Genomic DNA, 27638 nt, shown 5'->3' with positions numbered 1-27638 from the left:
CATCCGTCCCACACAAGAAGAATACGTAGAATCATGACACAACCTTAGTACGACTGCGCGTCCGGCTGCCAATCCCGTCAGTGGGGATGACTTTCTTGATTGCCTCCTTGGTCTTCTTTGGACGACCGCCTTTTTTCTTCTCGGTTGCGGTCGTAGGCTCGGCCTTTGTAGGGGCGAGTGTATCCTTGCTAGCATCCTGATGCTTTTCGCTCGTCCTATGCTTTTTGGTATTGGGTTCTACCGGCTCCTGCGCGCCGACTTCTGTAGCTGAGGTCACCTCATGTTCTCGTTTTTCGCCAATATTCGGCTGTTCCTGCTTGGGCTCCAATGAGGTCCCATTAGAAATGCCATTTGTGGGTGCACTGTCTTGTTGGGTGGGCTGGATGTCCTTTGATGTATTCCCCTCGTAAGATGGACTCAACGTGAGCCCATCTCGAGGTTTGAGGTCCTGGTTGTCACCGCTGCTCTGTGGGCCGTCACTTGTAGAGGGTTTGCTGGGTGCATCATATGGCTTGCCCACCGGTTCTACATGGAATTATCAGTAATCAATGAGCGCAGCGATAACGGGAATGCCAGGTCTATGCGGCTAGGCGCATGAGATAAAGCAACAGCTCGGATCAGCATACCTGAGACAAGAGCGGTGATAGAAGGCCCCGAAGCCATGATGTATCAGGTCAGATGAGCGGGGATGAGAATCGATGGAGATTGTGCAGTTCAGGGCGAATTGAAATCGTTGACGCAAATGAAGGCGTAAAGGGAGCGTTGGAGGAGAGAGGTGAGTTAAGGTGAGGCGAGGTGAGGTTGAGGTTGCGCGGTGACGTTGACTAAGGCCATTCCCTGCGGAGAAAAGTAATTTCGGCTGTCTTCCGACCTCTCAGGAAGTCGGAGCAGGTCAAATCCAGCTAACCACAAGGAACGCTAAATGATCCGAAACACAGCGTCGGGTACGCATAGTTGAGGTTATCTTGGTAAGCATGCCAAGCAATCGACACTAGCGTGCATTCTTGTGGAGCTGAATGCGGAGAATTGCCTCCTCCAGATTACTCCAAGAGTTATCGCGAATAGAGCCATGGAACTTGGGTATCCTGCTAAAGCACGGGAATTAAGGAATGACACTCATCAGAATGCAAGGTCCAAATTAGTGAGCAAATCCTTTTCCTCGCCTGAGGGCTGGCGACCCCAAGGCCCTCTGATAGCTTCGCGCTTCTCTCCCACATACTTCTGTACAAAGCGGGCCAGAAGTATACAGTCCTCCCAGTTTTCAGCTTCCGCCACAAGATGCACAGCATCGGCTGCGACTTGCATAAGGCCTTGGCGCTTCGAGGCATGCCATGACTCGATAGTCTGGGGTGGTAGATTTCTCACGAACTTGACGAAGAGTTTTGCATCTGGATGGGTCGGGTGATAAATGCTTACGGTAGCTGTCGCATGCCTAGCTGGTGTCACATTCGGCACGGTGGTTTGGAACTCTTCATATAGATCGGCCGGGACTTTCTCAGCCTTACTCCGCGCATTCAGCACGAGAAGCTGACATATAATGGAGAGTGGCAAGCGGAACGTGTCGGCGAGGGGCAGTGGTCGATCGGCGCTTGATTCAAGTAGCCGGTATGCCTTCATGTAATACCGTATGCAAGATTCAAGACCGCCACCGCATTCGAACTCGGCTTCCAGGAGCGCGACCAGAAGGTTTTTAAAATACCGTGATGCCTGAACCGGCTGAACCAACTCCGGAAGGTCTAGGTTGGTTTCCGCCAGCAGTTCTAGCCAGCCCATAATGACATCTTGCGAATCTTCGGCAGCTATGAACTTACAAAAGAAATGTGGCCCTTTGTGATGGGACAGAAAACGCACCCTCATTCTTGGACTGAGGGAGAGCCACCAAGAGACAATTCTTGACCCTGCCTTGGAGTCTCTCAGGGCTTTTCTGAAATTCTCCCCGCTCTCCGTGCTTACTATCACCAGCTGCCGAGACAAACAATCCACGGCAACTTCCACGGTGGCTGATCCGGAGGCCACATGCTGGTCAAACGCAACCATGGGGTCTTTTGCCCATTTCCTAACCACCTTCTGGGCGCGCCCTGAGATGTCGTCAGGCCCATCAAGTGGTACACGGAAGAGAGGATTGTTGAGAATTGTGCTGAGATGTGCATCGGTGGCCTGGGCGGAGGAATGAGGATTTCTCCGGTGTGTACGTATGGTGTTGTCAATATTACTGGCGGCAGAAGACTGGTCTGAAGGGGATGCGGTGGGAGGATGTTCACGATCGAGCTCACGACGGAAGGAGGACGTAATGGCATTCAGGAGCTTCTCGGACTCGCGGGGTGTGCGCGGCAGCGGGGGGTTGATTTTAGAGAAAAGATTAAAGCTGGATAGACTTGAGGGCTTCATAATGTTGAAGGAACCAGCTAATATCTCGGGAGGTGGAATTATCCTCAACCAGGAGGTCGTTGATTGAATGATCGGCCCATGCAGGTCTGGTAAATTGGGCAACCAAGCCAGGTGGGCGGTGAGAAAGGGCTGCCCACCAACCTCAACCGGCCACGAATGTGGTCATCAATGAGCCCCCTTGAAACGATCAATAGGAAGGAGGCTGCAGGTACTACAGATACGATACTACTAGTTCGTAGAGAGTTGAGCAAGGAAGTCTTGCAGGCCTCCGAGAAGAGAGCTTCAGTGGCATAGAAACCATGGGTGGACAGAAGTCAAAGGATGACGAAATCTCCCACAACGATGGCCTGGCCTTACGGAGTATACTGGTCTGTAGTACGGTAGATTATAGTATCATTTCTAGATAGTACGGTGTACTTTATGATGCTTAGATTGTATAACTAACTATTGACTACTGATGGTCAACCACAAGGCTGAGTGCAGAATATTGTTCGTTGCTCGGACCAGTCAAAGGCAGACAGCCACCCGGTCGCTCGCTGTCCTCCACTGAAAACCTCATTTCTTCCTCCTACCTCCCTCTCCTCCCTTCAGACTCAACTCTCCACCCCCCCATTCCTCTCAGCAACAACTTCCTCCTCTTCAACCCTCAATTCCTCTTCTCTCTCGATCTCAATCCCACGCGGCTCCTTCCCCCGTGCTCTGGTGCTGCCACTCGCGTGAGGCTGCATCTGTGAATCGTTACGGAGGACGACAACACTAACGAACCTCTTTTTACCCGCTTTTTTCCTCCCACTCGCCGCATCTTATTTTCTCCCTTCCGTCTTCCTTGGACTCCTTCGAGCTCTATCCCATCTCTCCCAACCGGAGATTCAGAGATTTCATCGACAACATCATGTCTGAAGTTCAATCGAGGCCTTCTGCCACCCGTGGCAGGGGTTCCGCCCGTGGTGGCCGTGGCGGTTACAGCTCCAGAGGTGGTCGAGGTGGCAGCAGATCCACAAAGCCTGACGTTTCAGAGCCCGCATACGACGACGAAGGAGAGCTTGGTCAGATGAAGAAGAAATACTCGGACACTCTGCCTTTGCTGAAGGAGCTGTTCCCAGACTGGACAGACGAGGACTTAGTTTTCGCTCTGGAAGATGCCGATGGTGACCTAGAGCAGGCAATTGATCGCATCAGCGAAGGTACTTTTACCTGTTGTCCGATTCAATTGGTGGTCTAGCTGCGTGTTTGTATGCTAACTGGATTCTTTGAACAGGCAACGTCTCTCAGTGGGGAGAAGTGAAGAAGAAGACGACTGATCGGAGCCGCCCTAAACCAAAGGAGGTACAGAGCACCCCGGCAGAGCCAGCTGCAACCGCCGTACGAGGAGGACGTGGGCGCGGCGGATTCGAAGGCCGCGGTCGCGCTCGTGGTGATCGTGGCCGTGGTGGTCGCGGTGGCCGGGCTGGTGCTCTTGCTGCCAACGGAACACGCACAGAGAAGCCATCCCTTCCTGCTGAGATCACTCCCATCGCCGACTCCGTGCCAGCTACGAATGCCACACCTGCCGCTGAGACAACTGCTCCTGAAACAGCTACCACTTCAACGGAGACTCCTGCGGCTCCTGCTGCGACCGAAGGTACTAAGAAGGGTTGGGCATCATTGTTTGCCAAACCAGCAGTGCCTCCTCCGCAGAAGAAGCCGGCCGCTCCAGCTCCCATCCCTATTCCTGCAGTTGCTGAACAGCCTGCTCCCGCTCACGTTCCCGAAGAGAAGCCTGCCGAGCCCGAAGAAGCACCCGCTCAAGTCCCGCCTCCTGTTCCTATCCCTATTACCACCGAGAAGGCACCCGTGCCCATCGTTCCTGCCGTTCCTCAGCCGATTGAAGAGCCACAGATTGCTACACCTCCATCTGCTGAAATCGCTCCGGCCAAGGACGACTTGACCAAGAACAACCTCGCGCAGATCCCTGATGTCTCTCCCCCCGTCCCGAGCGCCACCGCTGCCAGCACCATTGGCAGCACCATTGATCCCAGCATCGCCGCAGCTTCGACTCCCGCTCGGCCTACTGCCAGTGCTTTGCCCAGCAGTGCGCTCAAGCAGAGCATCCGCACCCCTGGAGCTCAGCGCCGGGTTATGGAGCAGCAGGAGGCTGTTGTCATGCCTGGAAACCACGCCGTTGACCGCGCTGCTGTGCAGTTTGGCAGCATGGGCCTGAATGGCGATGCCGCCGACATTGACATTGATGAGCACAGGGAAGATACCGAGACCCGTGCCCAACCTCCTCAGCATTCTCCAGTCGCCCCTCGTGCTTCGCTGCCTCCGTCTACACAAGCTCAAGCTCCTACCGAAGCTCCTACCGTCGCCCGTCCTGCCCCCGGTCTTCCTCCTGTTCCTCAAGCCAGCGCGGCTGATAATTCCTTCTCCGATTTCGCTCGCTATACCGACTCTCAGAAGCATTACGATCCCTTCATGCAGCAAGTTACCCAGCCGCAGCCACAGGTTCAGGAGCCGTTTGCCAACCAGGCTCCTGTCCAGCCGACTGCCACCTCCGGAAGCGACTTCTCCTCTTCTCCCTTCTACGCCGGCGGTGACCAGCGTCTTCCCTACAACTACTATAACTACGGCCAGTCCCAGGACGCTTCGCTCGGACAGCGCGGTGCTGCTGGATTCGGCGTGTCTGGTGCTGAAGCCCAGCCTCAGGTCCCCACCTCCCAGCCTCCCAGCCGCTACGGACATGTTGAAGCTCCCAACAGCGGCCATACTACTCCTAACCCCACTCTTCCTGGAGCCAACCAAACACCCGCCGCTCACCACATTCCTGGCCAGGGTGCTCACGGCTATGGTTACGGATACCCATACTACTCAAACCCCCACTATGCTTCGTACATGAACCAGCAGTACGGCCGCAGCGCCCGCCCCATGTACGATGACGCTCGCCGCTACGAGGACCAGTACATGCCTCACAGCTCTCAGTACGGCTACGGTAGTCAGTACGGTCCATACGGCGGCAAGGGTGGCATTTACGGTCAGCCCCACGGTGGTTTCAACTATGATCACTCTTCATCCCCTGCCGCTGCTGGAGGCTTCAATCAGAGCATTCCTGGCCGCGACTCGGTCTATGGTGGCCGCACTGGATCAGCCCAACCGTCTGAGAGCCAGCAGTCCGCTGCGGGCTCCAACGCTTTCGGAACTGGTATGACCGACGTCTTCGGTCGCAGCCAGGGCAGCTTCGGCCAGAACCAGCCAATCACCCAGCAGACCCCCGTGTCCGCGGAGGAGACCAAGACATACGACTCTTCCAAGACTGGCGGACCCAGCCCTTCGCTTTCCCAGGCTAACCGCCCCGGTTCCGCCGCCAACACCCCTGGCCAGTCGCAGAGTCAGACCGGTCTTCCCCCGCTCCAGGGCCAGCAGGCTCAACAGGGCTTCGGCGGTTACCCTCACCTGAACCCTCAGTACGGTGGATTGGGCGGTCTCGGTGGCCACCAGGCCGCGGGCAGCCAGGCTCACCACCAGGCGGGCGGTTATGGTAACTACAGCGCTGGCGGCTTCAGCAACTACTACGGAAACACTGGACGCGGCGGCTGGGGAGGCAATTACGGCCACTAAAGAATTATGACGTTACAATTTCCCGGGTGAATGATACTTCTTTCCTCTCATATCTTGTTAGGGCGAAATGATCCGTGGACTTCTAAAATTTTATAGTTCATTGGGGGTGTGTTTCTTTTACCGGTTTATGTTCATTTGCCCCTACTCTCAAATGTGTAATCTCTACTCTCGATGGGAGCTTGGCTGGATTCCTTTTTTCCCTTAGTCGCTTGGAACCTGCGCGTTGCAATTGTCGTTTTATCATCCTTCATGCCGGACTGTGGTTATGATGTACTGAAATGAGGGAGGGAAGCGTTCTCATACCTAAACATTTGGGCCAATATTCCTATCTGATCTGCTTCTTCGTTGTCTCTTTGCGGTGTTTACGTTTCTTTCTTTCTCCTCTCTTCCATATCAGGTTCTTGAACAAAAAAAATTCGTTTCGTTTTCTGTCTCGCATATTTCGCGTTTTCCTGTACTACATATTTGGGACAATTGGGACTACATCCATGCAAAACAACTGGGTTGGGACGGCAATGGGAATGGGGAATCGACACGAATCAATTGATTTGGGCGTTGTGATGTTTCTTGTAAGATGTAACATGTTGAATGTTCAGTAACTATCTGTACCATGTAGCTGAAGCTTTCCCGCATTCGCTCAAAATATATTAAACGCTCTTGGGTAGCATCAGATTCAGTCAGCTGAGTATTCTCCAGCACCACAACTAACTATAAATACGAGCACTCTTCCTCGTAAAGTAAGTGAAGGTATGTTGTTGACTCAATCAACCCCCTTGCAATAAAATAGTTATACACCATCCACTGGGTTAACCAATTCCCCGCCTGAAGAGCCGCAACCCCTCACTCATCACCACCACCATCACCATGTCCAACCCATCTATCAGAATCTCCCTCTTCAATAGAGAAACCGACCTCGACGCCATACACCGAATCTGGACCACCGCCCTCCCAACATACCCACTCCCAAAATCCCACCTGGAAGTTCTCCTCCCAACCCCAAACGCCCACCACCTCACAGCCCGCAAACCCGCAAAGACAGACACAGACCCAGAGTCAAACTCAACAATAATCGCTTTCCTCCTTGCCTACACCTCCAAAAAATCTACCAGCACCATCTCTGTAATCGCCGTCCTCCCAGACTACCAACACCAAGGCATCGGCTCCCTCCTCCTCTCACACTCCCTCCAACAGTTCAAATCCTCTTTTGAAAATGAACCAGAACCCATCGTAAACATCGGCAGTACATTCCCGCGCTTCTGGCCCGGCATCCCCAAGTCCCTGGGCGAGGGTGTTTACGCCTTCTTCGTGAAGAACGGATTTATTCCCAAGATCGGACGATCCGTTGATCTATACCAGGACATTTCTGATTTCAGCATCAAAGAGGAATATGTCTCCCGAGCACGGGTCGCAGGGTATAGATTTGCGGCGTTGGAGCAGAGCGGGTATGAGGAGTGTTTGAGGGGGCAGGAGAGGAATTTTGCAGATAACGCTGTATGTTTTTTTCACCTCTTGACTCCTCCTTTGCATTTATCTTCTACTCTCTTGCATATGAACAGGAACAAGCTGATCCATATACAACAGGACTGGGTAAAAACCTACCACACCCTCCCCCCAACCACCCACCCAGACTGCATAATGGCCGCCTTCGACCCCTCCGGAACTCAAGTCGCATGGACACTCATGCTCCCTCCCACCTCCCCCATTCTAAAATCCAACTGGGCGATGCCCGTGACCTGTGGGGCCAATACAGGTCTTATTGGCTGCGTGGGTGTTGATAAAGACCATCGCAGGAAATCAGGCGTGGGACTGGCGCTTGTGGCGCATGCGGTTGCGGATTTGAAGAGGAGGGGAGTGCAGGGGGTTTTTGTCGATTGGGTTGTTCTGGAGGGATTTTATGAGAGGGTTGGGTTTGGGGTTTGGAGAGGGGGGTATACGGAGGGGAGGATTTTGTGAGGTTTTTATCTTGTGATTATGGAAAGGGGAGTGGATTTGTGTTTGTCTAGATAGACAGAAGGATTGGGGTAGGTGACCTACGGGTTAGGACTATTCTATAGGTAGAGGGTGCTTTGGTGGATTGGCTGGCTGTATGTACCTCTCTCTAGGAGTAAACCTCACTTTATTTCCCCTATCTCTATGGAAACTGAAATGGCGTGGATATTATAACTAGTAGTATTTTGATTTTGAAACATATATTAGAGTGCGGAAATTGATACAGAAGGACTAATAATAAGTACATAAGACGAAGCGAGATACCCGCCTCAAACAACGGTGCAACGATTTCCGATACAGACGCAATTGGCTGTGATGATCGGCCTATACTAATGAGAACGCTTTTGTCGGCTCGAGATTAGCCTTCCTTCAGAATAGTTGCTGAACTGGCACCGTAAGAGCCAGGCAATGAGCGAAGCCACCCGGTCTTTAGAAGAACAGAGCAAGCATTGCTCCCGCCCCGATGACTGCAAAACCAGGCACGACGAGTCCCGCAGCTGCGTCCTTCTCGCCTTCCTCTTCTCTAGTTGCATTTGCCGTTTCGTTGTTCGAGTTATCGCCGTCGCTTGCGCCCTCGTCATCATCAGCACCCCCCTCGGCATCCGCCTCAGCCTCGTCATCAGTCCCGGATTCATCCTTGGAATCACCCTTAGAATCATCCTTACCATCTCCACCCTTCCCACCATGCAACTCTACAATCGTCTCCCCATCAACAAACGTCCTCCAGTCGTCCGTGGAAAACATCTGCTCACTCACAACCTCGACCTCTTCATCGGTAAGGGCTTCGCCCCAGTCGATACGGCAAATAGGTGGAAGAGTCATGGCGTAGGCCTTTTGGTCGGGGAGGGCACAGTCCTCGACGCAGTAGTACTGGTCGGAGGTGCTCACTGCGCTGCAGACGCATCCTGCGTCGTCGAGGCCGGCGGGGAGGTCGTCGCATAGAAAGGTGACGGGGATTGTTTCGATGCACTTTGCGGGGCAGTCGGGGAGGGAGCTAGCGGCTGAAGTGAGATGGGCTGAGAGGAGGAGAGCGGTCAGGGTATGAAAGATGGTGGTCTTGGTGAAATGCATGGTTGTTGTGGTAGAGACTGGATGGTGGTTGAGTTTGGTTGAAAGAATGGATAGCTGGAGAGCTGGTTTAAGGAGTGGATAACTGGAGAGCTGGTTGAAGGAGTGGATCAATTGAGTTTGGTTGGTCTTGAGTGATGAAGAGGAACTTCCTCGCGTTTTATATCCTGGTACTCCAGTGATCAATGCCTTTTCAAGAAGATGTCGTGTTTGAAGGATCTCTCAGGCTCGACGCTCGTAGAGTCCCTGTAGCGGAGCCCCAGAGCTGATGGCAGTTGGTTCGGAGGCGCCTCAAATCCTAGAGGATACGAAGCCAAGTAGGGACACGAGGGTCTCAGCGAGGTCACGGCTCCTTCAAGAAGTGAGGATGCGCTGAAATTGAGGATTGAGAGCGAGGGAAGCAAGTCTCACATCCTCCTGGCAGCTCTCGCTTTCAGTAATCGTTTCGTGGGAGTGTACTGAAGCTTCAAGTATGGTTTGACGATGAGAAGAGAGCTCTGGCCTCGATCCAAGATGCAGTTTGCCTGGCGTCTTATAAGCAAGGCACAACCGGTCTAATCGTGTTTATAGTGCTGATCATGGTTCCGGACAGGTACACGCCTTGACTCAGGGGCTCAAGAAGCGCTCTCTCCACTTTCCTACTTCAAGATACGAGGTAAGACGAGGCGGAAATGAAGTGGCACAACGCCATCCCGTATATATGGGAGCGGAGGTCTCGATTCAAGCGGGAAACCTCCGCAGATTGGGCATGACTCGAATTTGACGAGTCTATGTTGTCTTCTGCGCCGCGAAGGGCTTGAACCATATCCGTGTCCCGACTGAAGAAGCAGACGAACCTGATCTCACTGAAGAAGAATATGCACGCCTCTTGACGCCAATACCTGAATCGACAAGCGCGAAAAGGCTCGGTTTTAGCCTTAATGCACGAGGTAAGTTATATTATCATCCATATATACTGCTGCCGTCACGATTCTATTGGTTTACACCGTATTCCGCTCATATTTGCTCGGAGCTAAAGTTTCTCGCTGGCCTGAACCTACCACGCTTTCAGATTCATTTTCAAATATCTTCGTCAAACGTCTCACAACGATAGCCACGAAGATTGTTCCGTTCGCTCATTACACCGATCGTCTAACGGATTGGTCAGTTGAATACCTTGTCGACAAAATGCTCTCTCTATTTGACCCACACACTCGAACTGTGCTTGGGGCGCCTCGTTTGACAGCAGATTGGCTGGCAAGCCAACTCCCGACCATCACCGTCGATCACCGTGGGCAGGGCATCTATGTGATTGTGGGCAAGGCGTGTTCGACACAGGATCATGATGCTGTATATGTTGGGTTATCGGATCGTCTACGGAGACGCGTGGTTGGTCACAAATCTTCCATTCGTACGCGAAAACAAGCGTATGTGCACCGAAGCCTCGCAGATTACGATGAAGACCATGTCTCATACCACTGCGTCTTACAATGTAGCGGTGATTCGGGTTGTATCGTCTTGAACCCAAACTCGACAGCTAGTTCCTTGATCATTCCGCGGCAATCGTCACGGCTGATCAGCTCCCTCCATGTGTAGCTCGAGATGTGCTTGCAGCTCCTGCCTGTAACAAAGCATGTAAGACAAATATCGAAATCTGCGCATTCTATGCAGTGCAGGTGTCGTTTCCAAATAGATGCCCCACAGAAGTTACAGAACACCACCCGTCCACGTGTATCCACAATTAAGACCTTTAATCTTGACTCGTACTTAGTCTTCTCGCTTCTTACCATTGATCGAAACGCATTGAACAGCACTTGAGCTACATCACGGTCGTGATGCAAGCTTTGAATACCGAAAACGGGGATCAAAGATGCTCTATACTCATCACTGCGGCAGTGCTGTTGATAAGCGGGTCCGACATCCTGGAAGAAAGCCACTACCGAGGTGGCGTGCATCATATTCCATTGCACCTTTGTCACCTTACCAAGGTTCCATGTTTGATGGGCTGTGGCGGCAGGGAAGACAACTAGATCGTCTGGTCGCTGATCTGTGACATAAACCGGAGATCCGGCGGTGCGAAGATCAGCGGTAGTAAGATGAATGTTGGCACCGTCAGTGTGTCGGGACTTTCCTAGCTGTCCCACGAACAAGCCGTACTCCTTCAGGGACTCCGTATCGGTGCTGAAGTGAATGGTCCCTGGGGTATGTTCTTTGCGGGTCAGTAAGTCATCTTCGAGGGATATAAAGGTAGCTGTAAGCTAGAACTTACGATTCTCTTGTACGAGCAAGTCCACCGAGATGGTGGCGGCTGTGCTTGTCCTGAAACCATGACTATGCAGCTGTTAGCTATGAAAGCATCCCCCTCATAAGGAAAATTGACATACAACGACATCTCCTTTCCCAAGTATACGCTCAGTGTATCAGGTAGGATCTCCTTGGGCATGTCGCAAAAGAGGTCCGAAGATCCGAGATATTTCAGGGCGGACGGAATCACAGCATCTAGTGTGTTCTCCCAGTCAGGTGGGCATTTTATGCCATTAGCGTAGATGCTTTCATCGAATAGAGTTAATAAAAGCTCAGTGATATGGTATCAGGAAACGTACATTTCCCCAGTTTCATCCTCGAATATCTTCTTCAAAGCATCGTGCAAAGGTAAATTGGTTCTCTCGTTGGTTTCGCAGTCCGTTAAGGGAATCACTATACAGAAAGAAACAAAAATCAGGACCCATCACTCTTTAAAGCCATTGAGTACCATACCTTCGGATTTGGAGAGTCTCATAAGAGATTCACTGTTCAATAGATCTGCGCGCCAGTTGGGTGTGTGGGCAAACCCACGGACAACGAAAGGTTTGCCATCTCTGATAGAACTTTCGACACAGATGGACTGAATTCATGGCAGTATGGTCTCTATAGATCTTCACTGCATGTTTCGAACCCAGATTTAACCAGGAGATCTCTTCATTCGTCATGCCTTCAAAGGCTTGATATGCATTGATTTCGGGGAACGGGGTGAACGGTTCTCCAGAAGCTAAAAGCTCTTGGAGGGATACACCCTCGAAAGGCGGGGGCGCCGTGGGAACGTCTCGAGGGGATGTCGTGGTGATGCAGCGAAGAGCGGGGATGTTGCCAGAGATGTGGGATCGAGAGCTCAATCTCTCTTGTCAATACCGGTACACGTGACAGCCCCAGGCAGTGCTGGGCATTTTTCTACACTATCGGCACGCTGCAAGCAGTCTATATAGAGATTAGAATAGGGGACAATTCTGGTCAAGTATAAAGCAGGCACCTCATAGCCAGACATAGTTGACTTAAGAGAATACATATACAATGTCCACTGCTCTAATGTGTCTGGAATATAGACTGCTCGTATTTCCGTGATGTATTCAGCCAGTGACTGTCCCAGAGCGGGTGTCTGGCTTGGTCATCCGATCCGCTGTCATCCATTTCCTCCAGGACAAGGAATCGCTTCACAAGTCAGGGGACCCATCATCTTCTAGTATCACTCATTCCACTGTCTCTGAATCATCATCGTCAAACGCTCCAATATGGGTTACAGGCAAACAGCTGCCAAATGAGCCACTTAGCTCAGTGGAAGATGAACTGTCAGACGAGGCTTTTCTAGCCGAAGGAGCAGATGGCGAGATGAGCATGGGGGAACCATGTGAAGGAGGGAACGACGACGTCAGCAGAACCAGAACATTGTGAAGAGGTAGACGAGATCAGCGTGGGAGAACCAGATACATTCGAGGATCCTTTTCCCTTTGTCCAAACTGAAGAGGCATTCCCGACTGAAGAGGCCTTCGTCCAGATTGATAGAGCTGATCTTGATTTTCTGGCGGTTGGGTCTTAATGTTCGGCTTTGGGAACTTGCTGGCTGCGCTGTTGATCCATAGATTTCAATTTCGCCAGTATGTAGCTTGTCTGGATCCGTGGGACAAGTCGACCTTTCAACGCGAAGGTGGCTCGCGGGAACGAGAATGCAGAGCAATGATTCTCTTCTTCTCGTGTCCCCTGAGACGGAGTCCATCAGACCATCGCGAAAGCCGCGTTCCCCTTAAATCAAAAATCAGCAGTGCTCCAGATTTGAAGAAAGGTCTCGTATTCACCCTGGCTCCTTCACTACCCTAGTTATCATATTTGAACATGCTGAAATATACCGTATTAACCCAAAGGGGATAGATTAAGGAGGATCATCGTTGAGTGTTTGACGCAGATCAGCTTGGTCATCAAATCATGACATGGACTGTTTATTTGTGGCTGCATGGCAATCTGGCAATTTTGTGAAGGACAAGAGCATATCTCAGCCACCAGGAGCTCATACTAGCAGTGAACAAGAGCAACATAGCCTCTCCTGCATACCTAAAATGAGGCTAGAGAGGCCTGGAGAAGACCGAAGCTAGCTAATTCCGAGTCCGAGACGGCTAACGGCCAATGATAACCTCGGCTATACTAAGCACTAAGCGTCTCGTAAACTCCAATTCACATTCCGAGATGCCCTCTTCCTTCTCATGTTTATCAAGTGATCCAAATGCTGCAATTCGAGTCGAAAATGAAGTCTTTCACGCGGCTTGCTGGACGGAGAGTCTCTCTATCAAGCCGCTCCTTCTCAAGTCCACGATTTAGGAAGCTACGACCGACACCCGGCTCCAGAACGTCAACGTCCTCTCTCCACACTTCCCCGCATTTCAACACTCCGCTGTTTGACCACCACTATGAGTACAACACCCATTAACCTACCCACGAAATGATGAGAAACTCACAAGAACCAGCGCAATTGTCGTCGGTGCAGGAGGAGCGGGTCTCCGCGCAGCCGTTGGCTTGACAGAATCCGGCCTGAAGACAGCATGCATCACCAAGCTCGTAAGTCCCGTACAAACAAATAACTAATCTCACCACTAAACAGATCTCAGTTTCCAACCCGCTCTCACACTGTCGCCGCTCAAGGCGGAATAAACGCCGCCCTCGGTAACATGACAAAAGACGACTACCGATGGCACATGTACGATACGGTGAAGGGCTCTGACTGGCTTGGGGACCAGGATGCTATTCACTACATGACGAGGGAGGCACCGAAGGCGATATACGAGCTTGAGGGGTATGGGATGGCGTTCTCGAGGACTGAGGAGGGGAGAATTTATCAAAGGGCGCTTGGGGGGCAGAGCTTGGAGTATGGCAAGGGAGGGCAAGCATATCGGACTGCTTGTGCGGCGGATCGGACGGGGCATGCCATGCTGCACGCGCTATATGGCGAGGCCTTGAAGGTGTGTTCTCTCATCTTGAAAAGGTATCAGGCAGGTAAGAGGACTCGCTAACGTGGCTTGCGATAGCATGATACGAATTTCTTCGTTGAGTTCTTCGCCCTCGATTTGCTCATGGAAGATGGGAAGTGTGTTGGTGTGGTTTGCCTCTCAATGGAAGATGGGACGCTGCATCGCTTCTTTGCCCGCAATACCGTACTCGCCACAGGTAAGCCTGAGCGTAGCATCCGTGTGCCGACTATTCGGTCGATGAAAACTTTATACTGACGAAGGCATCTGTTAGGTGGCTACGGCAGAGCCTACTTCTCCTGCACATCCGCACACACCTCAACAGGTGACGGTAACGCCATGGTCGCCCGCGCCGGTCTCCCAAACCAAGACATGGAATTCGTCCAGTTCCATCCATCCGGAATCTACGGCGCTGGCGTGCTAATCACAGAAGGTGCTCGTGGTGAGGGCGGTTACTTGTTGAACAGTGAAGGCGAACGTTTCATGGAGCGATATGCACCGACGGCGAAAGACCTAGCGAGTCGAGATGTCGTGGCGAGAGCGATGAACATGGAAATTAGGGAAGGAAGAGGCTGTGGTGCAGACAAGGGGTATATTAATCTTCAGCTTTCGCATCTTCCCAAGGAGTTGATACACGATCGCTTGCCGGGAATCTTGGAGACGGCGAGTATATTTGCAGGCATTGATATCACAAATGAACCTATTCCTGTTGTTCCGACAGTGCATTACTGCATGGGAGGTATTCCCACGAACTACCACGGCCAAGTCCTCGCCATCTCTCCGCCATCTTCTTCGTCTCCATCCGCAACACCAGTCGAGAAAACCGTTCCAGGTCTCTATGCCGCCGGCGAATCCGCCTGCGTTTCTGTCCACGGCGCAAACCGTCTCGGTGCAAACTCCCTCCTCGACATCGTCGTCTTCGGACGTGCAGCTGCAGCTCACATCGCCGAACACAACGAGCCGAATATGCCCGTTCACTCATCGTCACCGTCCTCTATATCAGACTCCTCAATCGGACACGACTCAATAGCCGAGATGCACCAGATCCGCACATCTACGGGACCCAAATCAACGGCCATCATTCGCGACGAGCTGCAAAGAACGATGCAATCTGACGTTGCAGTGTTCCGGACAGAGGAGTCTCTCCTACAAGGTGTTGAGTCTGTCTTCAAGGTACAAGAGTCATTTAACAACGATCTAGGGATTGGAGACAGGAGCATGATCTGGAACTCTGACCTGGTTGAGACGCTTGAATTGCGGAACCTGTTGACTTGTGCGGCTCAAACAGCAAAGGCCGCTGTGGCACGGAAGGAGAGTCGTGGAAGCCACGCGAGGGAGGATTACCCCGAGCGAAATGATAAGGAGTGGTTGAAGCATTCGCTTACCTGGCAGAACGACGTTGGACGAGATGTCGAGGTTGGGTATCGTGGTGTTAAGATGGAGACGTTAGACAGCGATTGTGAGACCGTGCTACCTGTCAAGAGGAGTTATTAGGATGCTTTTGAATAAGGAAAAAATATCGGTATATAGAAATCTAGAGCAGCCTTTCAGCACATCTCTCAGTCTAGCATTGCCTTGGAAATTATTCAATCGCGATGATCGCTTCAATTTGAAGTTCATTTAACTCAACGTAGTCAGCCTGTTCTCATGGCGACTTGATATCATCTTTCCGCGGCTCAAGATAAAAGAGGCCATCGACTCCAAGTCATCTCCGATTTTCGAGAGCTTTGAGACTCAGGCTTTACAGACGCCATACCAAGACAGCTAACATCAATATTTATAGTTACTAAACTGACTGCACCAATGCATCTAACATACAGAGTAGTCACGGTGTATACGTACATGTGTTCTATTTTAAGCCTCACCAACGCTCATCATTTCCGAATGCGGAATCTAATACGAACCAACCCGCATCCTCACAATCCACCTTATGCTCAGCCCCTCACCTACCCCTCTGCTTCACCACCCCCTCCTCCTTGTCTTGTAAGACCTCTTCTCATCCAGGAGGACGAGTGTCTCGAACTCCATCATGAAGCAGCTAACCTTCCTCATCATCGGCGCTGGCTCCCGCGGCAACGCCTACGCCCGCGCAATCACCCGCTCCACCCCCGCACGCATCGCCGCAATCGCCGAGCCAAACCCCTACAAGCGCCGCGCATTCGGCGAAGCCTATATCTGGGGTTCTGAGGGTCCAAAAGCATCGCAGGAGTTCCAAGGGTGGGAGGAGTGGATCGACTACGAAACGAAGAGACGAGAGAGCATCCAATCCACGAATGGCGCGAGCGACGAGCTAGACGCAGGAGTCGACGGCCTCTTAATTTGCACGCTGGACGAAACACACATCACTATCCTATCCGCCCTCGCAGAGAATAACCTGTTGGATCTACACATCCTCTGCGAAAAGCCCCTGGCGGTGTCCCTACAAGACTGCCTATCTGTTCTCGCCGCGCGCGCGAAGAACCCGTCTGCGAAGAATAGTATCTTCTCTATTGGCCACGTCCTGCGATACTCGCCGCATAACCTCCTCCTGCGGAAACTGGTGCGGGAAGATAAAGTCATTGGCGATATTGTCTCGGTCGAGCATACCGAGCCAGTCGGGTACTGGCACTTTGCACATAGTTACGTGCGCGGGAATTGGAGACGAGAGACGCCGGCTGGGGATGGGAGTTTATTGACGAAGAGTTGCCACGATGTGGATTTCTTGCTGTGGTTGATCGAGGCGCCGGTTCATAAACCCGCTACTTCAATCACTACTGGCACCGCAAATGGCAATTCCAACAACGATACTACTGCTACTGCCATTGGCCCAGGCACAGGCAACCCCGAGCGATCCCTCAGACTCCGAAGCATCCACTCAACAGGCCACCTAACACAGTTCCGCCCAGACCAGAAGCCCCCATCCGCAGGGTCCGCAACAAACTGTATAACCTGCCCCATCGAGCGACAGTGTATATACTCGTCCATCCGCGTATACCGCGACAACCAGCTCCGAAAAGGCGAAACCGGATGGCCGGTTGATATCGTCTGCCCGGATATAGAAGACTACTTGCCAAAAGAAGCGTCAGACAAATTCAGCAAGGGTGGAATGGACGGCGCGAAAGACGACGGTGGCTGGGGTGAGATTGATATCTCGGCTGCGGAAGCACACCTCATCGATACTCTGGCGCAGGACTATACACCCGATACACCGGATGAGGAGATCAAGAAACGACCGTGGTATGGTCGCTGCGTGTATGAGAGTGATAACGATGTCGTGGACGATCAGGTTGTGGTTCTTTCTTGGGATGTTGTTCCACCTTCTCCATCAACATCAACATCAACTCCAATTTCGAATACAAATACCCGACACCGTCACCCCTCAACAACAACCCCCCGCAATAAAAAGCTCAACCCAGGCCTCACAGCAACCCTCCACATGACCGCCCCCACAGCAGCCCAATGCATCCGCCGCGGCCGCATCTACGGCACCCGCGGCGAAATAACCTACACCTCCTCCTCCATAACAATCCACTCCTTCACCTCCTCTTCCTCTTCCTCCTCATCTGCAATAACAACCCAAACAATCAACGTCCCAAACCCACCCCCGGAAGAAGCAGAATCCCACGGCGGCGGCGACTACGGTCTTGCGCGGGGCTTCGTGGGCGCTGTCAACGCTATCGTGAATGACGGGTGGGATGGAGAGAGGGCGCAGAGGGTGTTCGTGGGGTGTACGGCGGAGGAGGTGGTGAGGAGTCACGCGGTGGTTTTTGCGGCGGAGGAGAGTCGACGTGACGAGCGGGTTTTGGGGTGGGAGGGGTGGTGGAGGGAACGGATGGGGGGTGTTGGGTTGGAGGTTTAATCATTGCAGAAGTCAGAAGAGAGGTGAGGTGAGGAGAGGTGGAAAGGAAGCAAGCAAGGAGCGCTGAAGGTAATGGTAATGGTGATGGTAATTTGACACATGAAGGTAATGAATCTACGAGTCTACGATAACGAAACAGCAAAGCAACGAATACGAATACCAAGTCATTCATGTCTCGTCTCAATGCTACATACGTAGATCCCGATCTCTAGCTCAAAGCCACGCCGTCAGGACTCTAGATAACATGTTTAAGTCTTAACATCCGGCTCCTCCCTCCCAACAAACTCCTTAAACCGCAGGAGCTCCAGCGCCAAGCCCACATTATCCTTGAGATAATCCTGCGTCTTCTCCTGGCTCTTACTCTTATCCTCCTCGTACTTCTCAACATACAGACGAATCGTCGCACCACTGCTGCCCGTTCCAGACAGACGAACAACAAGCCTGCTGCCGTCATCGAACTTGACGTACAATCCCTGGTTCTTGGCGACGCTGCCATCGAGATCGGTGTAGGAGAAGTTACCAGAGTCGATGACCTTGCGGCCGGAGATGGTGCTTCCGATGAAGGAGTCGCGGTTCTCGACGGCCTTCTCGGAGAGGGTGGCGATGAGCTTGTTCGCGCCGTCGGAGTCGACGTTCTCGTAATCATACCGCGTGAAGAAGGTGCGGCCGTAGGTCTGCCAGAATTCCTCCTGGATGGAAGCGATGCTGGGGGTTTCGTTGGGTTTCTGCTCCGCGACGCCGGCGATGATGTTCAGCCAGGCGACGATCGCCCAGAGGCCGTCCTTCTCGCGGATGTGGTTGCTGCCTGTGCCGAAAGACTCCTCGCCGCAGATGCTCATCTTCTTGTTGTCGAAGAGGTTGCAGAAGAATTTCCAGCCCGTGGGGACCTCGTAGCTCTTGAGGCCCTGGGCCTTGGCGACGAGGTCGACGGCGCCGGAGGTGGGCATTGAGCGGGCGAGGCCGTCGACGCCGTGCTTCTGGAACCAGGGGATGAGCTTTGCGTGGTGGGCGATGATGGCGAGGGAGTCGCCGGGGGAGACGAAGGTGTTTGCGCCGTAGATCATGTTGCGGTCGCCGTCGCCATCGGAGGCGGCGCCGAAGTGGATGCCGTTCTGGTCGACCTTTTCGACGAGCTCGTGCGCGTACACGAGGTTGGGGTCTGGGTGGCCGCCGCCGAAGTCTTCCTTGGGCACGCAGTTGAGGGTGCTGGATTCGGGGAGGCCGAGCTCGTTGACGAAGATGTCGACGCCGTAAGGCCCGGTGACGCCGTGCATGCCGTCGAAGAGGACTTTGAAGTCGGGGTGTTTCTTGAGGAAGGACCGGATGAGGTCGAAGTTGAAGATTTCCTTAAGGAAGTCGACGTAGTCGGCGGTGGAGTGCACGATTTCGACCTCCAGGGGCCCGTAGGTGCGTGTGCCAATTGTGGTTGTGTCAATGGTGTCGAGGTCGATGTACTTGTATTCGGTGAGGGACTTGGAGACCTCGTAGATCTTGTTGGTGACTGTTTCGGGGGCGGGGGCGCCATTGGTGAGGTTGTACTTGATGCCGAAGTCGTTTTCGGGGCCTGTAACAGTCTCACTTAGCCTTCTCGCTCTTTATTCCAAGACTACTAACTCACCACCAGGGTTGTGGCTAGCCGTCAGGAGAATACCACCCGTCGCCTTCCTCCTGCGAATCAGGTTGCTGGCGGCAGGGGTACTCAGGATGCCATTCTGGCCAACAATGAGCTTCTTCACGCCATAGGCGGCACCGATCTTGGCGATTTTCTGGATGACGTCTTTGTTGTAGTAGCGGCCATCGCCACCGATGACGAGAAACGCGTCCTGAGCGCCCTCGGGGATGGAGAGGATGGTGCTGGTGACGAAGGACTCGGTGTAGTTCTCCTGCTGGAAGACCTTGACCTTCTTGCGGAGGCCGGAGCTGCAGCAAGATTAGCAGAGTATTTCCAGGACCAGGGAAGAGCAATTGACGTACGTGCCGGGCTTCTGGTCGCCGAAGGGCTTGATGGAAACGGTCTGGACCGACATGGCGGGGTAGCTTGGGTGAGGTGAGAGATAACGAGGAAAAAGAGAAAGGGAAAGGCAAGGAGGGGACAGGGCAGGGTAATTATAGCAGAGGCTGTCTCAGTTGAACGGAGAATGGTCGAATGTTCACCGACAATTGGCTGCTAGTCGTGCAAGAGAGACAGATGAAGCTTGATTTTGAGTTGCTATGGTGGGGGGAAGAATAAATAGTGTAATCATCGCATCACATCCAACCACGCCGTATCTACCCCTGCACCCTGACTATCCCAGCTCATTCAGCAGTTTAGTCTCTGAAGAGAACGCTCCGGTAATACTTCATCTCCTCAATACTCTCCAGAATGTCCATCCGGGCCTCGTGCACCTCCTTCTTCCCCTGCACTCCCTCCACCACCGTGTCGGACCCCCACCGCCTAACCATCTCCTTAACGGTACTCACATCCACAATCCGATAGTGCAGCCACTCCAGCACCCTCGCATACGGTCCCACAGCTAAGAACGCTCGATCCGCATGCACGCTATTCCCCGCTAGCAGCGCCGTTCTCGGGCTCGGAACAAATCGCTTTATGTAGGAGAGGAGGTCGGCCGCCGCGCTCTCGGGTGTGACTGTTGAGCTTTGGACTCGGGCTGTGAGGCCGGTGCGGCCGTGGGTGTCGATGCACCATTGCGACATCGCATTGAGGGCGGAATCGGGGACGTGGATAACGGTTTCGAAGCCGGTCGTGTCGAGGAGGTTGAGGTTGGCGTCGGTCACGAAGCAGCAGATTTGCAGGATCTGGTCGGTTTGCGGATCGAGACCTGTCATCTGAGTGAGTTAGCTTCGTAGTTTATCGGTTGGAATTTGGGCGACAAACCTCGCAGTCGATCCAGACTAGGGGATCGGTGGAGCGTGTGAGAGGCATGGTGGGTAAGCTAGATGTAGTGTGTTGTAGAAGGAAGGTTGAAGTTCAAGATGAAAGGTGAGTTTGTTTTTTTGTGCAGAGAGTTCCGGCTGCGGAAGTCATCCAAATTACATACATACGTAATAGCTTAAGAATACCCAATCCCTCTAAAGATCGATCCTGTCTGGTATTTCAATGAAGAGTCGCCTCTAGCCGACCTCAATGCCAGCCAAATGCCAATCCAGTCCGCCTCCTGCTCGGTCGTCGCGCATTCAAACAGCCATACATCCAGCAGCCACAAACGAAATAAACAAAAATGATTCCAATATGGGCCAAACATGCCCCTTGCGCCAATCCGTCACGTCGTCAGGTTGATTCAGAAATGAGATGAGAATAGATTCTGCCGCTACAGCTCCTCTTCCACATTAATGTCAGGTGGATTGAGCGTCTTGGGAGACTGCAGGCCCTCGTCGTGGGGCAGTGCGACCGGAGGGTTCGCCGTGTTTGTGCCATCCCCGCTCATGTCGCCGATGCCTAGGACCTCACCGATCTGTTGTGAGAGTCCGGACTCCATTCGTCGTCGGAAGGAGGATTCGTCTGCTTGCGACACGCTCGGGCGCTGCTTCTTCAGCGGACTTCCGATGAATTCGCCGTTGACTGTGTTCGGCTGCTGAGGTTCGGGCGCGCTGGTGGCTGCCGGGGCTGAGGTCGCTGTCGTTGCTGCCGGAGGGGTGGTAGAGAAGCTTGATGATGTCGGTGTTGCTCCTGTCGTCAGAGGACTTGCTGTCTCCCGTCGAGAGCTACCGGCAAGTGACGCCGCCGAGTGTTGACGTTTAAGCTAAACTGTTAGTTGCACAGCCTCAAGAATTGGAAAAGAAGCATACCTTGATCTGGCGCACACCTTCTGCCAGCTCGCCCTGCCGCCGGAGATCATCTGGAGACAGATGCTGGTCGTCGTCCTTGCCCTCCTCCTCATCCGCTTGATTCAGTATCCGGTCATCATCATCATCGTCACTGTCCATGTCATCGTCATCGGCCATTCCTTTCTTCTTATCCTTCTTTCGACCTTCGGTATTGTCTCGGAAGTTCAAGAACCCAACCGTTCCTCCAGGCTTGAGCGGGCCGAGATTCGAGAAATCGGGTTGTAGCGATCGACGTTTGACGGAGCCGGGGGTTTCCTGCACCTTTGCGTCCTTCAGGATTCCCATCTTCTGTAGTTGGCCTAGTAGGAAAACGTCAGTTTTGTCAACAGCAGTGGGTGTAGGTGGACTCACGCTCTCCACGGTACATAAAGGTAAAGATCGCATACGGTTTATCTGACGGATCAATCCCGGTCACTGTCTGCGTGCTAATCGACTTCGGATCGAGAGTTTTAGGCTTCGCGAAGCTAGTAGTATGATCGATTTCCTCATCGCCATTCCCCTGGCCCTCTTCATCATCGTCATGAGCATCAAATTGCGGTGAGTACTCTCCCCGCTTGATCTCCCCCGACGCGAGCACCCGGAAAAGAGCGACCTTGATCTGACCAGTCGACTCCGGCACAGGATCGTCATCGGAGCTCGGAAGCGACATGTCATCGTCCGAAACATCCTCAAGAGGTGACTTGGTATCATTACCATACCGCAAAACCCCCTTGTCTCTCTTTCCCTTGCCATCCATATCCAAATCAGCGCCTTGTTTGTTCCTCCGCTTCTCCATCTTCTGCCGTCTCCGCTCGATCTTTGCCGCCGCGTCTTTGTTCCCCTCTAAGTCCAGCCCATTCAACCAGCGCTCCAGCCCAACCTCACGGAACAAAAACTCGCGCTCTGCAAGCCCACCACCCTCTGAGTCGGGAACACTAACCCACCGAGAATTCACCCATGTCTCCTCCCCTCTCCGCAGCAGCGTGGCAACCTCCTCCTTCTGCCGCCCATCAAAGTAGATATAAGCAGCGACGGTCTCGTTGGCAGAGTTCGTCAGTGCCTGATATGGCGTGACTGAGCTAGAGTATAATCCCCGCACTTCCGTCTGCCCCGGCAGCCCTCCTACAACCTTAGGCTTCGGGGCGGGGTTATCAGGCGTCGGCTTCGGGGTGGAGTATGGCACATCCTGTCCGGGGTTCAGGAGCGTGATTGAGATGGCAAAGGTCGATTGCTCAAGCTTTCCACCGGCATTATCTGGGATCTTGGGCGGGGGAACGGGGATGTAGCAGGCTATGCGCGAGGCTCGGGACTGGCGCTGAATCGAGTGTTCGGGTAACGGTCCGTCCGGGGTATGTATACTAACGGCAAGCCCTTTGAAGCATGGCATGACGAGGAGGAGGAAAAGGAAAGGCGTAAAACTAGAGAAGAAAGCTCAGTTAATGCTCAGAGTTCAGAGCGACCGATCGAAATGAGGGGAAGAAGAAAAATAGGGCTATCGACGAACTAGCCAAGGGAGAACTGGTGGCTGGTGGGAGGCGGTCAGGATAACTTACCTCGTGGGTGGGTTTGTTGAGCGCGTGAGAGCCGCCGGTGGAGAATTCAGGAACTTGCCGAGTTAGATGTTCGTCTTGTGCTTTTGTCTGAATCTGTAGGATCTTGTTTGCTCGAGTAGGCCAGGTCGACCGAGTGATTGTTGTGCGGAGAGGAGGAACGGCCAAGGATCCGGAGGAGGGGCGAGCCAGCAACCAGAAAGACGTCAACAATGAGCGAGTGAGCTTTCTGGAGGCTGGAAGCTGAAAGAACTCGACCTCGACTATCGTGACGGCGTACCAATCTCGGGATCAGATTATTTATGAGCACATGAGGGAAGTGGGAAAGGAGAGACTGGACGGGTTGGTGGTGGGAGAAAAGAAAGTCGTCGCCCGCATCGGTGAGGTGAGGATCGACGCCAGACGCCGCACTCCCGCCTTGATTTCTGCGAACCATCCGGTTCGAACCATTATTTTCCAAAGTGACGGAGCCTTTATTTATTGGAAACGCTATCAGACCATCAGTTTGTCAGTTTGTTGCTTGAACTTTCTAACAGCAGCCTTCTTTCTCCGATGACTGAGCGCCTTGAACTCGCCCTTTCGTAGCCTCCAGCTTGACCCAGACTGCCACTCGAAGGATAAGGCGTCGGTATCAAAGTCTATGAGTAACCTGGCCTGATTGTGTTTAATGTGATGAGAGAATTTACCTTGTCACTCCTCGACAAGTGACGATATAGATTTCAGATCGTATAATCATCGAGCTACATGTAATAATATTAGGTAGCAGACGTTTCAGTAGTTATATATATGCTCAAAGGTGAAACTACAGCCCCCGCCGTCGTGCCTCTTCCCTTGCCAGATCTGCCAAGTCAGGAAAGTCACTGTGAAGCTTGCTTAGCAGTAAATCAGTCTTCCGCTTTCGTTCGATTTCGGCCTCGAATTGAGATATTCGCTCCAAAACCGTCCTATGCGAGTCCACCAAGGACAACTCGAGGAGGTCATCCGCGTATCCGCGGAGCGACTCTAGTTTCTTTTCCAGATCATGGATACTTTCCTCGTTCTCTTGCACCTTCTCTGTACTGCTCCGTGTAGGGGTGGGGCACATAATCGTGCCTTCTTTTGTTGTAGATGCTGACGGCGGAGGTAGGTAAGGATAAGGTGATGTTTGAGTCGGCGTTACCTTTCGAGTCTCGTTTCGCCCCCCAGTACGAAATGGACCGAGAGGGTCAAATGCACGAGAAGGTGTTGTAGGGGCCTGAGCTGCAAAATTGCCGTTCAACGTCGCATGACTCGTCGGACGCGCATCGGAAATCGATCGTGCTGCAGATCCGGCCCTCGAAAGCGAGGTTGTCCCGCCATTTTGCCGTGTCTTGACTACCTCAGTCTCGTCCGTAGACATTCGAGACCGCTTGATCCCCCTGGCAGGCAGTTCTGGTTGTGGGGATGTCAATGTTGCGGCTAAGCTGGCACGTTTGCCTCTTTTCTGATCGAACACGTTGTCGACAAATCCGAGGCGCCCTCGAGGGTCGATTGGCTTTATGCGGGCTCGTACCGGTTTGTCTTTACTCTCATATGGTTGGCGAAAGTGACAACAACGACAGTTGCACCTTTGCTCGCATTTCGGACAACGCCATGAGACTCCTTTCTTCAAGAACGGAATTAGGTCGACGTCAAAATGTCTATACAGACCTCGAAAGCAGAAAAAAGCTGAGCATTCGTTGCATGTGATTCCTTTCCACGCTGGATGACTATCACGGCACAAATGACACAATCGTTCCTATAGATTTCTGTAAGTCTCAGCAAGCATTCGTCTGGGGTGAGCTGCCATACTGGTCCGGTCTCTTGTCGGTCACGCATCGCTGCAACCGCGACAGCCCCAATGGACCTTTGACTGCAAGGACTGTTAGATGATGTGCCATAAGAGTATTGTTGAATTGAAAGGGAAACATACTCTGATGCCTTAGTTGACTGAGAGTGTCTACGTCCAACCCGGCGTGCCGCTGCCTGTACGATCTCCAGGCATCGGGGCCGCGGAATCAGCTCAACCAACGTATAACTGGCAGCATGCCTGCAGCTTCTGCCAGAAACAAAGCATGTAAGACATAGGTCAAAGTCACCGCACTCCTCGCAATGTAAGTGGCGATTCCAGATTGTGAGTCCGCAAAAGTTGCATTCAACGACCGCGCCTTGAGTGTCCACAAGGTTGATTAGTGTTGAATCCTGCCCAGTATCTTCATCCTCCACCATTCGGTGGAAAATGTCCAGTAGAAACTTCTCCTCTACACTAGGCAAAAAGGCTCTTCCTGTAGGTAGACTCCGGAGCGCATGGAGTGGAATCAGAGAAACTCGCCCTGTGTCGGTATGGCATTTTTGTTGATACGACGGTTCCACGTAGTCAAAGAAAGACGTGATCGATGTAGTGTGCATAATGTTCCAAACCACCCTCGCAACCATAGGGCTGACATTCCAAATCTGGTGCGCCGTAGCTGCAGGAAATACGACGAGATCACCTGGTCGTTGATCTGTGACATATATCGGAAAGCCGGCCGCCCATAGGTCAGTGACAGGAATGTTGGCCCAGTCGGTGTGCGGGGATTTCCCAAGCTCCTCCATGAACGCGTCGTACTTCATCTGGGAACTCGAATCGGTACCGAAGCAAATCGATCCTATACTGTTACCTGTTTCGCTTCAGTAGTGGTCAGAGAAGTGAGGACATCTAGAACACACCTTCCGCTTCAACCAGTAGATTGACGGCGATGGTGGCACTGAAACATCGGTGGAATCCGGAGCTGCAAATGCTGTGGGTCAGTAGAAGAGAATAGTAGAAACGGTTGAGCAACACACGCACAAAGAATTCTGTGTTCCAACATAGGCCATTAATACCTCTGGAGCTATCTCCTTTGGCAGGACTCGGAACAAGTCGAGAGACCCGAGATGTCTCAGAGCCGACGGTAGTATCGTCTCAAAGGATCTCACCCACTCCTGTGGGCAATGCAAGTCTTTTGCATACAAGCTTGGGCCAAATTAGCTCGATATGGTAACTGAAATAGCTCTTGCGGCCCTTGAGTGACGTACAATCCTCGACGTTCACCAGCCCCAGCATCATTCGTTTGAGACAGAAGATCGCGCAGTCGCATTTTGACGTCCCTCCCCGTTTGGCAGTTTCTTACCGGGATAGCTAAATCAATGGCCAGATTAGTTCCCGCATACTCTGTTGACGTTGAAATTGAGACATACCTTCCGAGGCGGACAGGTCGGCGAGGCTCTCACTATTCAAACCAGCTTTACGCCACTCATCTGTCTCTGCAAAACCGCGTATAACAAACGGTCTGCCCCAGCGGAGCTCATCCTCAAGCCAAGCAGAGACATCTTTGTCCGACTTGCCTTGGAGTGTCTGCACCGAGACCTTGGAGAAGGGAACAAATGGTTTACCCGATTCGAGGAGCTGCTGGGCGGACAGACCCTCTGAGTAAATCAAGTCCATAGCCAGGAGAGGCTACCGAGAGCATGCTTTCGATATGCAGCCAAGTCCTTGAGCTCTGTTGTGTGAGAGATACAGCAATAATCCCGTCTCGGAAGGCACGTTGTGCTCGTCGCGAACACGTGACAGACTAACCATTTTGGGAACATACCTGTATGATTGGAACCTATGGATGGATGGATGAATGGCGACTGGAGGCGGAGCTTCTAACATTCTACTGCATTAGAGCTTCGGAGAAGAGAGAGGAATGTTGTTTGTGAGATTTTTCTGAGAGTAGTTATAAGCACAGACTGACTGGCTGCTGCTACCCGTATTACGACGTCCACCACACGTTTTCGCGGCGGTCTCACAGACCTGAAACTGGAAGGGGTGACAGTGATGTCGTTATACATACTGCAAGATACCGAAGACAGAACTCCAAAAGTACCTACCGACACTTCAATGTTTTCTGAATGGGCGACAGATCTTGTGGTACTTCTTTGCGGTCAACTCCGAGTCCGATTGACCACCCGTCCATACAAGTTAGGCGACGACGTGATACGAGATGGAGTGTATCCTGTAGGATGGGAGGGAGGCTGACTTGGTATGTGGCTTATTCTCACTTAGAGGGTTCCATCTGTCGAGTCATATACCGAATCAATTTGTTAGGCCTGAGCAGCCTTGGCTTTGAGGATCACCAGGCCAGGACCGCTAAGGAATTG

The 27638-nt window shown here is 52.6% G+C and overlaps 11 protein-coding genes across 11 annotated transcripts; 5 read left to right on the top strand and 6 right to left on the bottom strand.

Annotated features, from left to right (window-relative positions):
* Positions 1-31: 31 nt before the first annotated feature.
* On the bottom strand, positions 32-663 carry BJY04DRAFT_217002 (uncharacterized protein; the record flags this gene model as incomplete). Its single annotated transcript, XM_073715916.1, has 2 exons — positions 32-525; positions 627-663. 2 exons carry the CDS (start codon positions 661-663, stop codon positions 32-34), a joined length of 531 nt encoding a protein of 176 aa, XP_073572732.1.
* On the bottom strand, positions 543-2490 carry BJY04DRAFT_36465 (uncharacterized protein). Its single transcript, XM_073720209.1, has one exon. The coding sequence runs from the start codon at positions 2386-2388 to the stop codon at positions 1120-1122; it is 1269 nt and encodes a 422-aa protein (XP_073572731.1). The 5' UTR covers positions 2389-2490; the 3' UTR covers positions 543-1119.
* Positions 2491-2974: 484 nt separating this feature from the next.
* Positions 2975-6137, top strand: BJY04DRAFT_226935 (putative RNAPII degradation factor Def1). The gene is made up of 2 exons (XM_073718523.1): positions 2975-3572; positions 3647-6137. Exons 1-2 carry the CDS (start codon positions 3281-3283, stop codon positions 5980-5982), a joined length of 2628 nt encoding a protein of 875 aa, XP_073572730.1. The 5' UTR covers positions 2975-3280; the 3' UTR covers positions 5983-6137.
* A 14-nt stretch (positions 6138-6151) lies between these two features.
* On the top strand, positions 6152-6645 carry BJY04DRAFT_186304 (uncharacterized protein). The gene has a single exon (XM_073710884.1). It carries the CDS (start codon positions 6261-6263, stop codon positions 6579-6581), a length of 321 nt encoding a protein of 106 aa, XP_073572729.1. The 5' UTR covers positions 6152-6260; the 3' UTR covers positions 6582-6645.
* Positions 6646-6733: 88 nt separating this feature from the next.
* BJY04DRAFT_186302 (putative beta-N-acetylglucosaminidase) lies at positions 6734-8122 on the top strand. Its single transcript, XM_073710883.1, has 2 exons — positions 6734-7471; positions 7562-8122. The coding sequence occupies exons 1-2, from the start codon at positions 6847-6849 to the stop codon at positions 7933-7935; spliced, it is 999 nt and encodes a 332-aa protein (XP_073572728.1). The 5' UTR covers positions 6734-6846; the 3' UTR covers positions 7936-8122.
* A 1976-nt stretch (positions 8123-10098) lies between these two features.
* BJY04DRAFT_216997 (uncharacterized protein) lies at positions 10099-11797 on the bottom strand (the record flags this gene model as incomplete). The annotated part of the gene is made up of 6 exons (XM_073715915.1): positions 10099-10170; positions 10806-11227; positions 11288-11349; positions 11403-11567; positions 11622-11715; positions 11776-11797. 6 exons carry the CDS (start codon positions 11795-11797, stop codon positions 10099-10101), a joined length of 837 nt encoding a protein of 278 aa, XP_073572727.1.
* Positions 11798-13546: 1749 nt separating this feature from the next.
* Positions 13547-16037, top strand: BJY04DRAFT_226931 (succinate dehydrogenase flavoprotein subunit; the record flags this gene model as incomplete). Its single annotated transcript, XM_073718522.1, has 5 exons — positions 13547-13734; positions 13788-13878; positions 13929-14279; positions 14346-14484; positions 14560-16037. 5 exons carry the CDS (start codon positions 13547-13549, stop codon positions 15777-15779), a joined length of 1989 nt encoding a protein of 662 aa, XP_073572726.1. The 3' UTR covers positions 15780-16037.
* A 193-nt stretch (positions 16038-16230) lies between these two features.
* On the top strand, positions 16231-18123 carry BJY04DRAFT_226929 (Gfo/Idh/MocA family protein; the record flags this gene model as incomplete). The annotated part of the gene is made up of 1 exon (XM_073718521.1): positions 16231-18123. The coding sequence occupies exon 1, from the start codon at positions 16315-16317 to the stop codon at positions 18121-18123; it is 1809 nt and encodes a 602-aa protein (XP_073572725.1). The 5' UTR covers positions 16231-16314.
* Positions 18124-18268: 145 nt separating this feature from the next.
* pgmA (phosphoglucomutase PGM2) lies at positions 18269-20310 on the bottom strand. Its single transcript, XM_073710882.1, has 3 exons — positions 20098-20310; positions 19742-20043; positions 18269-19687 (listed from the first exon to the last, which is right to left on the bottom strand). Exons 1-3 carry the CDS (start codon positions 20148-20150, stop codon positions 18372-18374), a joined length of 1671 nt encoding a protein of 556 aa, XP_073572724.1. The 5' UTR covers positions 20151-20310; the 3' UTR covers positions 18269-18371.
* A 120-nt stretch (positions 20311-20430) lies between these two features.
* BJY04DRAFT_206798 (oligoribonuclease) lies at positions 20431-23314 on the bottom strand (the record flags this gene model as incomplete). Its single annotated transcript, XM_073713761.1, has 4 exons — positions 20431-20949; positions 21450-21863; positions 21910-22247; positions 22300-23314. The coding sequence occupies 4 exons, from the start codon at positions 23312-23314 to the stop codon at positions 20431-20433; spliced, it is 2286 nt and encodes a 761-aa protein (XP_073572723.1).
* A 965-nt stretch (positions 23315-24279) lies between these two features.
* BJY04DRAFT_226923 (uncharacterized protein) lies at positions 24280-27269 on the bottom strand (the record flags this gene model as incomplete). Its single annotated transcript, XM_073718520.1, has 7 exons — positions 26694-27269; positions 26532-26634; positions 26305-26469; positions 26184-26245; positions 25408-26134; positions 25287-25347; positions 24280-25233 (listed from the first exon to the last, which is right to left on the bottom strand). Exons 1-7 carry the CDS (start codon positions 26938-26940, stop codon positions 24280-24282), a joined length of 2319 nt encoding a protein of 772 aa, XP_073572722.1. The 5' UTR covers positions 26941-27269.
* Between the last annotated feature and the right edge of the window lie 369 nt (positions 27270-27638).

Source organism: Aspergillus karnatakaensis, assembly GCF_047715665.1.
Source record: "Aspergillus karnatakaensis strain CBS 102800 unplaced genomic scaffold BJY04scaffold_17, whole genome shotgun sequence".
In the NCBI taxonomy this organism is placed as follows: Eukaryota; Fungi; Ascomycota; class Eurotiomycetes; order Eurotiales; family Aspergillaceae; genus Aspergillus; species Aspergillus karnatakaensis.
This window is presented reverse-complemented; position numbering and strand designations above follow the sequence as displayed.